Raw genomic sequence first — 11,176 nt, forward strand, 5'->3', positions numbered from 1 at the left:
AATGGTGAATTTGCCGTCAACCTCACTTGATACCTTGCCTAAGTCAGTCTCCGAAGCACTTGCTACCGCACATTGGAGAAGGGCCATGGAGGAGGAATACTCAGCCCTGATCAAGAATGGCACTTGGCAGCTGGTTGACTTACCCCAGCACTCTGAACCCATAGGATGCAAATGGGTTTTCAGAATAAAGAAACACCCTGATGGCACAATCCAGAAATACAAAGCACGGCTTGTCGCCAAGGGCTTCTACCAACGCCAAGGAATTAATTATGACCAGATCTTTAGCCCCGTCGTGCGCCCTGCTACAGTTCGAGTCATGCTCAGTGTGGCTCTCGCCAAAGGGTGGAAAATTCACCAATTCGACTTCAATAATGCGTTTCTCAATGGGGATCTTGACGAGACGGTCTACATGCAGCAACTAGAAGGGTTCAAGACCCCAAACTGCCTCCAAGTCTGTAAGCTCCAAAAATCTCTGTATCGACTCAAACAGGCACCCAGAGCCTGGTTCACAAAGCTCAGCACTGCACTTCGATAATTTGGCTTCACAAGCACCCAATCTGATGTCTCCCTGTTCACCAAATTCACATTATCCTCAGCCACATACATCCTGGTGTATGTAGATGATATCCTTGTAACTGGCAACTTTGAATCTGATATCAAGGCACTCGTGATTGAACTCCACAGCACCTTTGCCTTAAAAGAGTTGGGAAAAATGAACTACTTCCTTGGCATTGAGGTTGCAAATACCCCTGGTGACACATTGACTCTTAAAAAAACAAAGTACATTAAGGACCTTTTGAATTGGGCAGACATAATCCATGCAAAACCTGTACCTATCCCATGACCTCCTCCCTAAAGCTATCTGCCTTTGGAGACGGCTCCTTCAGCAATCCCACTCTGTTTCGGTCAATAGTTGGTGGTCTGCAGTATGCTAAGATTACAAGACCTGAGATCTCCTTTTCAGTGAATAAGGTAGCCCAGTTCCTTCACAACCCTCTTGAGTCCCACTGGAAAGCTGTAAAATGAATCCTCAGGTACCTAGCAGGCACCACAGAGTATGGCCTCAGGTTCAGCAAGTTCACAAACTTCAGGATCTATGGCTTTTGCGACTCTGATTGGGCCAGTGATGTTGATGATCGCAAGTCAACAAATGGGTATGGCATTTACCTTGGCTCAAACTTAGTCTCATGGGCTAGCAGAAAGCAAACTGCAGTGTCCAAGAGTAGCACTGAAACAGAATTTTGAGGAATTGCAGATGCTGTGACTGAAATCATTTGGCTTCAAAACCTTTTTAGTGAAATCTGAATCACTTGCTCGACATAACCTGTGGTATACTGTGACAATCAAAGTGCAGTCATGCTCTCTGCCAACCCAATTATGCATAACAAGTCCAAGCACTTTGCTCTCAACTAGTCCTTTATTCGAGATTATGTAACCAGAAAAGAAATATTTGTTCAACACATCCCAGCCCAAGATCAACTGGCTGACACCCTAACCAAACCTCTCTCAGCTACAACCTTTGACAGATTCAGAAAACTGCTAAGAGTCTTCAATGCAGAGTCATCATAGGCCCTTGTTTTGAGGGGGCATGTTAGTGTAGTCACTCTCTAGAAACTACCTGTGCCAGCTCAGCTGGAATTAGTTACAGCTGTTAGACTCTCAACTAACTTGCTGTTACACTCTCACACACTCTACACCTCACTAAGTCTGTATAAATAACTAGCTCACATTGAGTCTGTATTATTCTTTTCAATTCTGTTACAATGAAAACCCTTTCTTCTACCCTTGCCTTTCTTGCTCTGTGATTCTCACTCAACAGTAAGCTACTGATACCTAACACTCTTATCTCGTTTATATTGTGAATGAGATAATTTTACATGTATTTCGTTTATAGTGTAAATGAGATATGTGCAAAATTATCTCGTTCACAGTGTAAGTCTTATTCAGAGACAGAGAAAGCACTGCAGATGCTGTCCAAATCTGACCTACCTGCATTCGGAAAAGCTTTTCTAGAGCTACAAAAGTCCAAATGAAGCGCTCTCAATGGCTATAAATAGCTGACTTCCATATCTTTCCAGAAATATATAATAGTTTATACTTTTCTTCGGATTAGAATGCCCAAACTGGCGTCCAACGCCAGCTTCCTGCCTCCTTCCAAGCATCCAGCGCCCAAATAGCAGAGACCAATGTACAAACGCCCAAAGAGGACCCCCTAGCTGGCGTTCCACGCCCAAGAGGCCTCATAGCATGTTGATCTCATCAAAGCTCAGCCCAAACACTCATCAAGTGGGCCCCATAAGTGGATTTTAGCACTAAATAGACTGTTTTACCTTTACTAGTCATCTATTTAGTATTTAAGGCTTTATGTTAATGTAATTCAGACCGAGAAGCACCATATTCAACCATATACATGTTTTATCATTGTTTTTACTTCAGTATGAGTTTCTAAACCTCCTAGGTTGAGGGGAGGAGCCCTGCTGAGTCCTATGAATTAATAAAAGTATTACTATTTTTTCTTCGATCCGTGTTTGATCTATCTCTAAGATGTATATCCGATCTTCATCATGGTGAACAGGATGATCTAACAAATTAGCTCTGTTCATCATATTAAAATGAACGTGCCTGACAAACACCCGCGTCTACTTGGGTTCGTGTGAAAACTTGGAAGGAAAGCACGAGCCAACAGTTATGTTTATATATCTCTCAGATGGTTAATCCACAACTTCGTTGAGGACTTCTCGAGATACCAGTTCAGCCGATTTCTTGAGAGATTAGGGTCTCCGTGGTATAAGCTAGAATCCAATGAAGTAGTGTTCTCTGATCCGGAAGATTTGACCTAGTCTGTGGCATATTTAGTGGGATCGCCAAGAGAATGACTTGCTAGAGCTTCACCCTTCGTCAGATTGAATGACCACGAGCAATGGTGTTCATTCTATAGCAGAGGAGATCAATGACCACAGGCAATGTCTTTGATCACTTACAGCCTGCCATAGAAGAAGATCATTCACAAGCAAAGAAGACAGTAGTACCAGAGTTTATTCAGAAAGGCAAAGCAACTCCGACTCTCAACTTTACTCCTATTATTGCTTTAACTTTATTACAATTTAGTATTCCTTTCACAATCAACAACCTTCTGATCTGCATGACTAAGAGCTACAATACAACCATAGCTTGCTTCAAGCCATCATCCTTGTAGGATCGACCCTGACTCGCTCAGGTATTACTTGGACGGTCCAGGGCACTTGCTGGTACTACTGCTGTATAAAAAGTGTGGGGTTTTTGTACACGCGCACCACTCGACTTTTACCTCACTGCTTTAGTTGGGCTTGCCTCAACTCTTCTTGGTAAACCCACTCTCTACTCTTCTTGTAGGAGTTAAAAGTTTTAGCAGCTGAGGTGTCGAGCAAAGCAACACATTGAAGACAAATAGCAACATTTACATCTCTCTTATCTTTGCTTTAGCAAAAACTTAAATAGGTCATTTCCTTCCTTTGGATAGATGGGCCTTTCTATTTTGAGCATGCTGAGTTCGAACTGACCATTTTCTCCAATAGGCTCGACAGAGGCCATGTTAATTGAGAAAGTTAATTTCTCTGTTTTTGCAAAGTTCGATGTGACCCTAAAAGGATCAGAATCCACTTTCATCTCTGGTTTCTCTGCAAACTTTAGTCTACCATCATCAAGTGCCTTCTGTGTCAGGTCCTGAAATGGACACAATTATTAGTATAATGCTTAAAGCCTAAAGGCTTGATGAAATTTACAAAATTTTTTATTTCTAATTTCAGAAACAGATGACATTCTTTTTCCTTTAAGGAGTATAAGTTGTTTATCTTTTAATAACATGTCAAAAATTTATTCAGCTTTTGTCAAGTCAAAAGAATAACTTCTTCCTCCTGACAGAGTAGTTTTGTCTTTTATTGGATTAAGAGATCAACACACATATAGGGGATCCATATTTTAATTCTACAGCAAAGGAAGACTCATTATTCGAATTTTCTTCACTAATATAGTTGACATAATTTATCTTCATATTAAAGAAAGGTTTTCTTTTGCTCGACTCAAGTGCTTTTCTTTTATTCAGCTTTTCAATTTGTTAAACTTTATCAATTAACTGAGCCAAGTCAATGAATTACCGGTTCACTAATTTATTTAGAATATTGAAGTCGAGACTATAAATGACCATTTTGACTACTTCAAGTTTAGGAATAGGAGTAAAACATTTTTTTCTCATATTCTTGATCAAATCAAATAGTCATCAATTGGCTCAGATTTTTTCCTTCTCACTGTGAATAAATCAGACAAAGTTACTTTCATCTCATCTCTAAAGAATTGATAATGAAAATTTCTTTATAACTGATCCCAATCATGGATTGAGTTAGGTTGCAAGTTTGAAAATTATGTCGTTGCAAGTTTGAAAATCATGCCAATGCATTCTTTGTCAAAGAAGAGGAAGCATATCTCTTTTTTCAAATATTCATTACCAGCTAATTCACCAATTTCGACTGTATAACGAGCTATGTACTCGACTGTCGATTCTCCACTCTCACTTGTAAACTTAATGAAGGATTTGAGAGTTTTAACTCCCTAGAGAGTTCAGCCTGCAAAACATAATCTAGAAAGAAGATATAAAATAGGGTTGATTTGTCACGCCTATATTTAAGTCAGCTCTATTCAAAATCTGTTCAACAGCTTGGGTTTCTGACCATAAGCTTCAGCAGCACTGTTTGTTCTTACCTCATTCAAAATTCTATTTGAATCATCTCCTCTATTTAACATTAGAAGAGGACTATTAACCTACATTCCACCTATTGGTGGGATAAACGGTCAATTGACTACACCTGCAATATCATCGGCACATTGAGCTATCTGCTTTATCCTTGCATTATTATTTTTCTTATAGGATTTAAAACTGTAGTCATCTGTTGTGTAAGCATATTGACCAAATCGTGATGGCTATTCTTAATTTATTGTTTAAACATAATCAAAGATTCAACCATGTTAGGAGATGTTCTGACAGGAACTTGTCTCGACATCTCTGGAAATATGGAGGCACGTTCTCAAACTAACTGGCAGCCTTGCTGGAGTTTCCCTTGTGCCTTGTGTCGAAATGACATTTAGCATTACTACATTAGGTTGCGCGGACATGGGCACCGACCCTAAATATGGGAGATTGTTCATCAAATATTAATAAGCATTATAATTTACAATATTAGGATTATAGTCAGTCGGTATACCCACTGGAGGATATCCTGTAGGAGGTGTAGGATTATACAAGGGGTTGTTCCTTGTTGTGGTTGTACCTCCTATATATCCCATGTTAGGATTACCCAATAGTGGAAAGTAATTTGGAGGTAACCCATATGCAGGCCATGTAGCAAGCACAAGCGATGAAATTCCTGCTATGATAACAGGATTTATTGTTCGACTTGATAGGTCAACCTCTGCCTCTGGACCTCTTGTATTTTCACTAACGTCGTTATTCGAAGTATCCGTCGAAGTAGAGGATCCATCAGTTATTATTAACTTGTCACTGCATAATCGCATGCAAGATTTGACACGTTACATAACCCAGTGTCCTACCGGACGTACCAATTTATTTTACTTGATTTTTGGTAAGTCTCGACAGGGTGTCGAATTAAGCTTGTATCAACTATCAAAGATCTTAGTTCGTGGAGCAGATACGACTCCTCTGAAAAAGAGTGAATTCGACCCGAAAATTACTTAGTGTTAGTGTCAAAATCGTATGAGATGCTTGAATTGTGGCAATTGATAAAAAATTGTGATAAAAGAAAATAAATGAAAGAAAGATTAAAATCAAAATTAAAAGAAAGCAAAGTAACAATAAAATACTGAAAGCAAAGAAATAAATTGAAACGAAAAAGAAAACAAAAGAAAAGCAAATAAAAGTGGACTTCTAACACTCACATACACTTGTGTTCCATGTTCTTCCATTGCATCACGAAGACTTAGAATTTTGGCCTAGCTTTGTGTGATGATTTAGTGTTTTTGAAGAAGTCTGATAAACCCCATTTGTAGGGTTTATCTTGTGCTTAATTTAGGAGATTTTATGACCTTTTACCCACATTTATTCAATGAAATAGTATGATTTCATGATTGTTTTCCAATTTATGCTTAAGAGTGAAGACATGCTTTCTAGGCTTTAATTTGATGATTTTTATTCACCTTTGATTCCACTAGATGCCTTGATTTGTTTGTTAATGATTTCAGATTGAAAAGGCTAGGAATGGACCAAAGGAATGAAGAGGAAAGCATGCAAAGTGGAGGAATCATGAAAAGTCAAAGATTTAGAAAAAGCCCAGGGATGCACGTATGCACTGCGCTCCTACGCACGAATTGCGAAAATCCCTATGTGCGCGCACGCACGCTGTGTGCGTACGCGCCGATGGCCGCACATGATTTTTAATAGAAAACGTGACCAGCGATTTCTGAGAGCTGTAGGGCCCAAATTGCAACCAACTTTGGCAACAAAATGCATTTAAAGGACTAAGGATTGAAGGAAATTAACAACTTAGCATCATTTACACTCATTAGGATTAGTTTAGAGTTAGTTTTAGAGAGAGAAGCTCTCACTTCTCTCTAGGATTAGGATTAGGATTAGGATTAGGTTTAGTTCTTAGCTCTAGGTTTTAATCTTTGCTCTCACCTACTTCTACCTCTCAATTCTTTGTTGTTACATTCATCTTCCTCTATTCTTTTGTTGTAATTTCCTTTATGTTGTTTCTATGCTTTGTTGTAGATCTACTATTGTTTCTTCCATTTTCTTTCCATTCAATTCAAGGTAATTCATAATAATTGTGTTTCTTTTAATTGTTGTTGTTAATTCCTTTCAATAATTGTTGTTAGATTCTATTCTTGTTGTCAATTTACTTTGCTTTTCTTTTGCATCTTCCAAGTGTTTGATGAAATGCTTGGTTGGGTTTTAGTGTAGGTTTTTTTTCTCTTGGCCTAGGTAGAGTAATTAGTGACTCTTGAGTTATCTAATTTCTTTGTTGATTGATAATTAGAAGTTGCTAATTGATTTGAATGCCTCTAAAGCTAGTCTTTCCCTTGGGAGTTAATTAAGACTTAAGGAATCAAATTGATTCATCTACTTGACTTTCCTCCATGGCTAGAGGTCAACTAAGTGGGAGCAATGGACAATTTGTTGTCATAATTGAGGAGGATAACAAGGATAGGACTTCTGATTCTCATATCTTGCCAAGAGCTTCGTTAGTTGTTAGTTTATTTCCTTTGCCATTTATAATTATTGTCTAAAATCTCAAAAATCCCAAAATAACTCACAACCAATAACAAGACACTTTATTGTAATTCCTAGGGAGAACAACCTTAGGTTTAAATACTTCGGTTTATAGATTTTAGGGGTTTGTACTTGTGACAAACAAATTTTTGTATGAAAGGATTATTGTTGGTTTAAAGACTATACTTTACAACGAGACTTCATTGGTGAAATTCTAAACTGTCAAAAATCCAATCATCAAAATGGCGCCGTTGCCGGGGTTCGCCATTTTGAAGATTAGATTCTTGACGGTTTAGAATTTTACAAATGAAATCTCGTTGCAAGTATAGTTTCTAAACCAACACTAATCCTTTCATACAAAAATTTGTTTGTCACAAGTAACAAACCCCTAAAATCTATAAACCGAAGTATTAAACCTCGGGTCGTTCTCCCTAGGAATTACAATAAAGTATCTTGTTATTGGTTATGAGTTATTTTTGGGGTTTTGATAAGAAACATGAAAGATAAATGGCAAGAAAATAAACTAATGGTTAAAAAGGTCTTGGCAAGGGTTGGTGGTCAAGGATCTCTATCCTAATCACTAACCACAATATGAGAATTGGCAAAGATTAATCTCATTAAATCATCCTCTAACTAGTAGTAAATATCAATCCAAGTTTATAGGTCCTAACTCTCCACTAATTCAATTAGTGAGAACTAGAGTCAATGGCTCCCAATCATCAATTACTTGGACATTAGTAACTCAAGAGTTTCTAAGTTACCTTTCTAAGCCAAGAGCATAAAATTCTACTCTAAAATCCAACCAAGTATTTCATCAAACACTTGGAAGGCAAAAAAGGAAAGCATAGTAAATTGACAACAATAATAGAATCTAACAACTATTATTGAAAAGAATTAACAACAACAATCAAAAGAAACACAATTATTATGAATTACCTTGAATTGAATGGAAAGAAAATAGAAGAAACAAGAGTAGATCTACAACAAAACATAGAAGCAACATAAAGGAAATTACAACAAAATAATAGAAGAAGAATGAATGTAACAACAAGGAATTGAAAGGTAGAAGTAGAAGAAAGCATGAATGAAAACCTAGATCTAAGAACTAAACCTAATCCTAATCCTAATCCTAGAGAGAAGTGAGAGCTTCTCTCTCTAAAACTAACTCTAAACTAATCCTAATGAGTGTGAATGATCAAAAGTCCCTTTGCTCTTCAATCCTTGGCTTTAAATAGCATCTTTGGCACCAAAGTTGGTTAGGATTGGGCCCCACAACTCCTGAGAATTTGCTGGGCGCGAATTCGCTTAAAAATCAAGTATCAGCATCGACGCGTATGCGTACAGTGCGCGTACGCATCCATGGGGTAATTTGCAAGGTGCGCGTAAGCTCCTGGTGCGCGCGCGCATCCATGGGCGAGTTCAACTCTTTGCCTTTTCATGATTTCTCCACTTTGCATGCTTTCCTCTTCACTCCTTTGATCCATTCCTAGCCTTTTCAACCTGAAATCACTAACAAACACATCAAGGCATCTAGTAGAATCAAAGGGAGATTAAAATCATCAAGTTAAAGGCCTAAAAAGCATGTTTTCACATCTAAGCACAAATAAGGAGACAATCACAAAATCATGCTAATTCATTGAATAAATGTGGGTAAAAGGTATTAAAATCTCCTAAAATTAATACAAGATAAACCCTACAAATGGGGTTTATCAACCTCCCCACACTTAAACCAATCATGTCTTCATGCTTAAACTAAGAATGAAGTAAAGGGCATGGCATTTATTCAATGGAAACTAACTAAATACAATCTACCTATATGCAACTATCTAAATGAATGCGATTGCTTGGTCAAAATAAATCAATTTCCAAGAATACAAATATAAACACAAAGGCCAAAGGTATTGACAACCATGCCAAACCACAATTGAATTGAGCTATCAAATATTTTTACAAACTTGCATGAAAAGTGATGATTGTAGGTGGAAGCATGTAATTGAGCATCAAACCCTCACCGGATGTATTTGCACTCTATTCGCTCAAGTGTTTGGGTTGATTCTCTCAATTCTCTCCTAATCATGCTTTTTAAGATTTGTTCTTCTTCTAACAATCGACATATATTTCATGCATGCATACAAGTATCATGAGGTCTCTTCTTTAGGTTATAATGGGAATAGGGTCAAGGTAAGATCATATATGATTAAGTGGACTAGAATTTGAATCTTTGATTAACCTAGACTTTTCCACCTAACCTATATAATAACCTATACAATTAAGTACTAATCTAACTACCCATTCCTCACTTTTTCACATACTCATGCATTTTCTTTCCGCTTTACAACACATATGCATTGACTTTATTGAGCTTCGCTTTGGGGCATTTTGTCCCCTTTTTATTGCTTTTTTTTTGTAGGGTTTATCTTGTGCTTAATTTAGGAGATTTTATGATCTTTTACCCACATTTATTTAATGAAATAGCATGGTTTCATGATTGTTTCTCAATTTATGCTTAAGAGTGAAGACATGCTTTCAAGGCTTTAATTTGATGATTTTTATTCACCTTTGATTCCACTAGATGCCTTGATTTGTTTGTTAATGATTTTAGATTGAAAAGGCTAGGAATAGACCAAAGGAATGAAGAGGAAAGCATGCAAAGTGGAGGAATCATGAAAAGTCAAAGATTTGGAAAAAGCCCAGGGACGCACGTGTGCACTATGCGCCTATGCGCGAATTGCGAAAATCCCTATGTGCGCGCACGCACGCTATGCGCGTACGCGCCGATGGCCGCACATGATTTTTTAATAGAAAACGTGACCAGCGACTTCTGAGAGCTGTGGGGCCCAAATTGCAACCAACTTTGGCGCCAAAATGCATTTAAAGGACCAAGGATTGAAGGGAATTAACAACTTAGCATCATTTACACTCATTAGGATTAGTTTAGAGTTAGTTTTAGAGAGAGAGAAGCTCTCACTTCTCTCTAGGATTAGGATTAGGATTAGGATTAGGTTTAGTCCTTAGCTCTAGGTTTTAATCTTTGCTCTCACCTACTTCTACCTCTCAATTCTTTGTTGTTACATTCATCTTCCTTTATTCTTTTGTTGTAATTTGCTTTATGTTGTTTCTATGCTTTGTTGTAGATCTATTATTATTCCTTCCATTTTCTTTCCATTCAATTTAAGATAATTCATAATAATTGTGTTTCTTTTGATTGTTGTTGTTAATTCCTTTCAATAATTGTTGTTAGATTCTATTCTTGTTGTCAATTTGCTTTGCTTTTCTTTTGCATCTTCCAAGTGTTTGATGAAATGCTTGGTTGAGTTTTAGTGTAGGTTTTGTTCCTCTTGGCCTAGGTAGAGTAATTAGTGACTCTTGAGTTATCTAATTTCTTTGTTGATTGATAATTAGAAGTTGCTAATTGATTTGAATGCCTCTAAAGCTAGTCTTTCCCTTGGGAGTTGATTAGGACTTGAGGAATCAAATTGATTCATCCACTTGACTTTTCTCCATGGCTAGAGGTTAACTAAGTGGGAGCAATGGACAATTTGTTGTCACAATTGAGGAGGATAACTAGGATATGACTTCTAGTTCTCATATCTTGCCAAGAGATTCGTTAGTTGTTAGTTTATTTCCTTTGCCATTTATAATTCTTGTCTAAAATCTCAAAAACCCCAAAATAACTCACAACCAATAACAAGACACTTTATTGTAATTCCTAGGGAGAATGACCCGAGGTTTAAATACTTCGGTTTATAGATTTTAGGGGTTTGTTCTTGTGACAAACAAATTTTTGTAGGAAAGGATTATTGTTGGTTTAGAGACTATACTTTACAATGAGACTTAATTGGTGAAATTCTAAACCATTAAAAATCCAATCATCAAAATAGCGTCGTTGCTGGGGAATTGCAATGGTGTTATGTTATT

At 37.3% G+C, this 11,176-nt stretch overlaps 1 protein-coding gene across 1 annotated transcript; it reads left to right on the plus strand.

Moving 5' to 3' along the window:
• The first annotated feature begins 840 nt into the window (after positions 1-840).
• Positions 841-2,033, plus strand: LOC110278222 (secreted RxLR effector protein 161-like). Its single transcript, XM_021136460.1, has 3 exons — positions 841-926; positions 1,035-1,154; positions 1,895-2,033. The coding sequence occupies exons 1-3, from the start codon at positions 841-843 to the stop codon at positions 2,031-2,033; spliced, it is 345 nt and encodes a 114-aa protein (XP_020992119.1).
• The last annotated feature ends 9,143 nt before the right edge of the window (positions 2,034-11,176 follow it).

Source organism: Arachis duranensis, chromosome 2 (genome assembly GCF_000817695.3).
Source record: "Arachis duranensis cultivar V14167 chromosome 2, aradu.V14167.gnm2.J7QH, whole genome shotgun sequence".
NCBI classification, from domain to species: Eukaryota; Viridiplantae; Streptophyta; class Magnoliopsida; order Fabales; family Fabaceae; genus Arachis; species Arachis duranensis.

Excerpts from the sequence above, each read along its gene's own strand:
- LOC110278222 (XM_021136460.1), top strand. The coding sequence starts at position 841 with ATGACCTCCTCCCTAAAGCTATCTGCCTTTGGAGACGGCTCCTTCAGC. Across the intron at positions 927-1,034 it reads TCAATAGTTGGTGGTCTGCA|GTACCTAGCAGGCACCACAG; the intron begins GTATGCTAAGAT and ends ATGAATCCTCAG. Across the intron at positions 1,155-1,894 it reads GATCGCAAGTCAACAAATGG|TGTAAATGAGATATGTGCAA; the intron begins GTATGGCATTTA and ends TTTCGTTTATAG.